The sequence below is a fragment of the Palaemon carinicauda genome, chromosome 27, assembly GCF_036898095.1.
Source record: "Palaemon carinicauda isolate YSFRI2023 chromosome 27, ASM3689809v2, whole genome shotgun sequence".
Classification (NCBI taxonomy): domain Eukaryota; kingdom Metazoa; phylum Arthropoda; class Malacostraca; order Decapoda; family Palaemonidae; genus Palaemon; species Palaemon carinicauda.
The window spans coordinates 72,256,034-72,261,811 of NC_090751.1; the positions used below are offsets into that span (position 1 = coordinate 72,256,034).

Here is a 5,778-nt window from a genome sequence, read left to right on the forward strand (position 1 = left end):
CATTTAAGAATTCCGACCATAATCTGGCACACAAACATGTGCTTGACACGAAGCCACATGGTGCCTTACGCAAATTTACACGAGTACTTTATTTTCACCCTACAATACGGGTCTCTTTGTGTCACGCGTAAGTGTTTTTGTACCTTACCACAGTGTCACCTGAATATTCCAACATTCTTATACTTATATTATACCCCTTTAATTACAGAATTATGCAGCTAGGTAGTTGTTTTTTTTATGTCTTTCCTTATCTTTCATCCATAATAGTATTGAACAGTCATAGAGAAAGAACACGCCCTTATCGCAAACATAATTTTATACTAAACCAGCATATTCTAATCCTGAAGACCTCTTTCATCATGAAAATATTTTATTGTTCTGAACAAATATTTTAGTTTTCATATAATCGTTTCACATTGCATCTATATTAGTATAACATAGAAACACTGTAAGTTCATCTTTTATTTCTTGTCTTGAACTTCTAATAAATCGTTTAATTTATAAGCAAAAAATTTTCATAATAATTTTCATCTAATGCCACATAGCTCTTTTTCTATTATTCCTTGCCTCACCTTATGTTTGGTATAACGTGACAGCTATTCCTCATAAAACTTCCTTCTTCTCCTTTTGACCTTACTGGTCCCATTGTATAACAGGGTTTGTCGCTTGAGTCAACTTTGTCCATCTATTTCTATTCCTTATATATTCTTCCACCAGTCGCAACCCACATTTATCCCTCCTCACAACATCCACCCATCTTCTCCCATCACTGTAATATTCTTAGCTCTCTTAATTCGTTTAACTTTCCTCCTTATTACATGGCCATAGTATTTCAGACGAGCATTCCTAGCCTTATCTTTCACATTACATATAAAACACATTCTTCTTATATCTTGACTCTCTCTCCTTACCATTTATGATATTCTGGCAATCCATCTCGCCACCCTCATCTCAGTTCTCTTTAACAGGCCTTCTCTTCCCTCTTGAATGCCGAAGTTTCTTCCCCATATAATACTGTATTATTAGTTATACACTAATAATTATTTTTAAGTATTTTAGTAAAGTTCAAGTTTTGTGAAGTGTGCGCATGCTCACTGACGACAGTGTAAAATTGTGGCGGTGGGCAGTGGTACTGTCGACTGTCGACGTGGCCAATGACTGGCAGGTAGAGGTTGTGCACGTAACCAACTGTTCGTGCGTACTTGCTGAGGAGTGCAGCTGTGCACTCATGCAAGCAAATGGTATTGATATGAAGCTTGTGTTCTTTAAGGTATGCTATTGTTTGTGTAATGAGATTTGTAAATTATGGATATGTTTCGGTTGAATAGTCTTATCGGCATTTTGACATTGTTCTCTACTATAGTGATGTATTTTAGGATGTGTTAATGTAAGAGCTGATAGAAGAAATTAGCTGATATTTAATGCACGAGAAAACTGCTGGGTATCAGAGAGGAGGCATTGTTGTAAGTGACTTTTTGCAGTTAATTGTTACTTATCTTTGAACTTAGGGGTAACGGTGATTGTGTAATGTCATAATGGATATGATAACTATTAGTAAGAATTTATATATGTTTGTTCTTATGGTGATAAGGATTAATGTCTCTGATAAGGTGATACGTAAAGAAAAAAAATGGGTATGTTATATTGACTTCTATAATGTTACAGGTCGAAATTAAACGTTTTACGACAAGCTGAGTTTTTATCTGGTACCTGAGCATACATTTCGACAACACTCATCATGGCAGATAAAGGGAAAAGTGGCAGCTCCACGGGAGAAAATGACACTGCTAGGATGTCACTGGAGGCACAGAAGAAGGCCAAACAGCGGAGGGGAACCACAAAGGCAAAACTAACACGTAAGTTTGATAAGTTTCATGATTATATGTTAGATCAAATGGCATTAGAAATTTTAGAAGAAACATATGAGTGTTGTTAAGGTTTATGATGAAGATGAACTAGCTAATGAACAGTATTGCAATTTGTTAGATGAGAACTGTGATGCTCTACTGATAGAAGAGGCTAATGTTTATATCAAAGCATAAGATAGAAAGTGTGCAGCTCATGTGATATTTATGAAAGTTAAAGACGAAATGCAGGTGAAAGAAGTTTTAAAAGTAAAACCGATTGATGTGCCCAGGTTTCACGGAGATGTGAGAGACTATAGCAATTTCCAGAGAGATTTTTTAGAGTAATGCAATCAAATGGGGGGGGGGGGGGTAGATCCCTTTTTGCTTAGACAGTGTCTCTCAGGAGAGGCCTTGGATACAGTTCGTGGTGCAGATCATGACTTTGATAAAATATTTGGGCGATTAGATGAAACTTTTGGGAACAGCAGAACCATTATTGATGTAGTGGCAGAGGATATAAGGTCAATTAAACCTATTTCCGAAGGAGATAGTGAGAGTTTCATTAAGATGGTTGATAAGATTGAGCAATGCTATCTTTACCTAGACCAAATGAGTTTGGCTGCAGAATTAAATACTGCTAATATGACTAGTCAGATAGATAAACTATTACCACCTACACAGAAGCGTGAATGGGTTAAGTTAGCAAAGTGTGTAAATAATCGTGACCTATTCGGAAAGTTGTTGGAATATCTTTTGAGTGAAAAGAAATCAATGGAATACCTTATTGGTAATATTAGAAGCAATAATAATATTAAGGCTAAAGTGAATTATATCTGTACTTATGAAGATCAGCGTAGTTCAAAGCAAGGAAGAGAGTCAGATGTGATGGAAAGGATAGCAAGACTTGAAAATGCTATTACAAATATCACTGACCTTTTAACTAAAATTACAGAAGAAAATGCTGAACGGAACAGGAATAAGATCAGTGACAACACAAGGCTGCATAGGTGCTGGTATCGTGGGTCAGATGGACGTGACATCTTAGACTGTACAACTTTCCAGAACTTGAGTATCAATGACAGAATGGAGAGTGTAAAGAAGAAAGGTATTTGCTTTAATTGCCTTAAAGGTGTTCTCATAGCAAGGAAAGGTCTAAAGAAGTCCAGATGTAATGTTGTAGATGTTAACAATGAAACTTGTGGGAAACTTCATCATACTATTATACATGAGGGATTCATAACAGGAAATTCCTTTGTAAGTCTGAAAAGAAACGGTGTTCTATTTATGGTTAACAAGTATGGTAATCAGGAGTTACAAACTTTATTTGACTCGGGAGCTGATATGATTATGATCAGAAATTATGTGGCTAAGGCATTGGGACTGAAAGGAAAATGTGTCAGATTAGCTGTGACTAAATTGGGCGACAAAACTGTAACATACAGTAGTAAAGAGTATGATCTGGTTCTAACCGACAAGTATGGGAAAGATGCCAATATTACTGCTTATGGAATCGATGACATTACATATCAAGTCGGTAAGGTAGATTTATCAAAAGTGAAACATTTATTCAAGGGTGTTAATGTATGTGCATTAGATAGACCTTATGGGAAAATAGATCTCCTAATTGGTTCTGATTATTGCTCCTTAATTCCAACAGTTAAGGAAACTGTGGCTGAAAATTTACAGCTCAGGGAATCACAGTTTGGAATGTGTGTGTATGGCAGTCATCCCGACATTGTTACCTTATCAGTGTTTAGGAGTAATCCAGGCATTAGCATTAATCGTGTTTCCAGTACAATATCCGACTATGACATATCTATAGAACCCGTAATTGATATTACAGCACAGATAAATGATTTCTTCACCATTGAATACTTAGGAACTGATTGTAATCCCAGATGTGGTAGTTGCCGTTATGGGAAATGTGCAACAGGCAATGGCAATTATAGTATAAAAGAGGAAAAGGAGCTGGCTATTATTGAAAGTGGGTTGATGTATTACCCGGACAAAAAAGAATGGTCTGCTAAATTTCCATGGACTAAGGATCCTCAGCTATTGCAAAATAATGTATCTGTAGCTGTAGCTAGACTGAAAGGCACAGAGAAAAGATTGATGAAACTGGGTTCAGAATATGCTCAAACTTATAATGACCAGATATACTTGACATGACAAAGCACAATGTAATTCGGAAGTTATCCGATGAAGAGGTTAAAAACTATGTTGGTCCTGTCACATACATTCAGCATCATGAAGTGTTAAAACCAGGATCTGTATCAACCCCATTGACAATTGTTTTTGATTCATCAGCAAAGTATATGGGCCATTCTCTAAATAGTTTTTGGCAAAGGGCCCTAATATTTTAAACTCAATGTCTGGTATATTACTAAGATTTTGTGAAAAGGCTATAGGCATAGCCGGTGACATAAGCAAAATGTATAATTGCATTAAGCTTCCAGAATTAGAACAACATGTACATAGATTTGTATGGAGAAATTTGCAAAGTAATCATAAACCTGATCACTAGGTAATGACATGCATTGGTTTTGGGGATAGGCCCTCAGGAATTATTGCAATGTTAGTTCTCAGACATACTGCAGAATTGTCGGTAAAAAGACTTCCCAGAAGCATCACGTGTGATAATGACTAATTCCTATGTAGATGACATAATCCATTCTGTTGAAAGTAAAGCTGAGGCATTTAGCCTAATCAGATATATTGAAAATGTACTCTCTAATGGCAGTTTTACAATTCAACGATGGACTAGTACTGGAGATAATGAGCATTCTGACTTTGAAGTGTCCCAGAATAGTAATGAAAGAATACTTGGCCTTAACTGGCAATGCAATAAGGATGTGTTTTATTTTAAAACTAAGTTAAATTTCTCTCCAAAATATAAGGGTGTAAGAATAGAACCAGGCTTAAACAAGTTAAATTTCTTTGAAAATATACCTTCAGTTTTAAGAAAAAGGGTTGTCGTCAGTGAGATGTGTTCTGTTTACGACCCACTCGGGTTTTTGCTTCCATTCACACTAACAGCAAAGATTTTGCTACGAGACACTGTGAAATGTGACTTTAAATTACGATGGGACGATCCCTTGCCTTCCTATTTAAAAGAACACTGGGTGTCATACTTTTGTGAATTATTTGGCACTCAAACCCTGCATTTTGACAGGAATGTTAAGCCAACCTCAGCCAAAGGATTGCCTTTACTTGTTATCTTCAGTGATAGTTCAACAAATGCTTATGGTGCTGTTGCATATGCTAGGTGGGAATTAGAGTCTGGTGCATTTGAGAGCAGGCTCATTGTGGAAAAGAGTAGGATAGCCCCTAGTAGACAGTTATCTATTCGAAGGCTTGAATTGTGTGGAGCTGTTATAGCGTGCAGGATGCGTAAAGCCATTGAAAATGAAATGACATATAAATTTAGTTCGGTAATGCCCATAACAGATTCCTCCATTGTTAGAGCACAAATCCAAAAGGAATATTATGGCTTCGGAACTTTCGTAGCCACTAAAATAGCAGAAGTTAAATAAAAAAGTGACCCAAATGAATGGTGGTGGATTGCTTCTGGATTAAATGATTAAATCCTGCTGATCTATTGACAAGACCCCAGGACCCTTTAAGTGTTGCAGTTGTTTATTCCTGGAAATATGGTCCAGAGTTCATGGCACTTCCTTCAGAAGTGTGGCCTATCAGTCAATCGGTGAATTGTGAGTTACCTGATAGAATTCATGTCAATCTTGCACAATACTCTGTTCATGAAGAAACCATAACTGATGCGTCCAAATCCAACAACTATAATATGTTAATTGTAGTCACTGCTAGGATATTTAACATTGTTAAGGTGAAATCTTTCAAGGGTGTTCTAAAGAAACTTGAACCTGGATCACTCCAGGAAGCTGAGAGGTTTTGGATTATGCAAGCACAAAAA

General features: G+C 36.6%; 1 protein-coding gene across 1 annotated transcript; it reads left to right on the forward strand.

Moving 5' to 3' along the window:
• The first annotated feature begins 4,486 nt into the window (after positions 1–4,486).
• LOC137620959 (uncharacterized) lies at positions 4,487–5,380 on the forward strand. Its single transcript, XM_068351400.1, has one exon. It carries the CDS (start codon positions 4,487–4,489, stop codon positions 5,378–5,380), a length of 894 nt encoding a protein of 297 aa, XP_068207501.1.
• Positions 5,381–5,778: the final 398 nt, after the last annotated feature.

Excerpts from the sequence above, each read along its gene's own strand:
- LOC137620959 (XM_068351400.1), top strand. The coding sequence starts at position 4,487 with ATGACTAATTCCTATGTAGATGACATAATCCATTCTGTTGAAAGTAAA.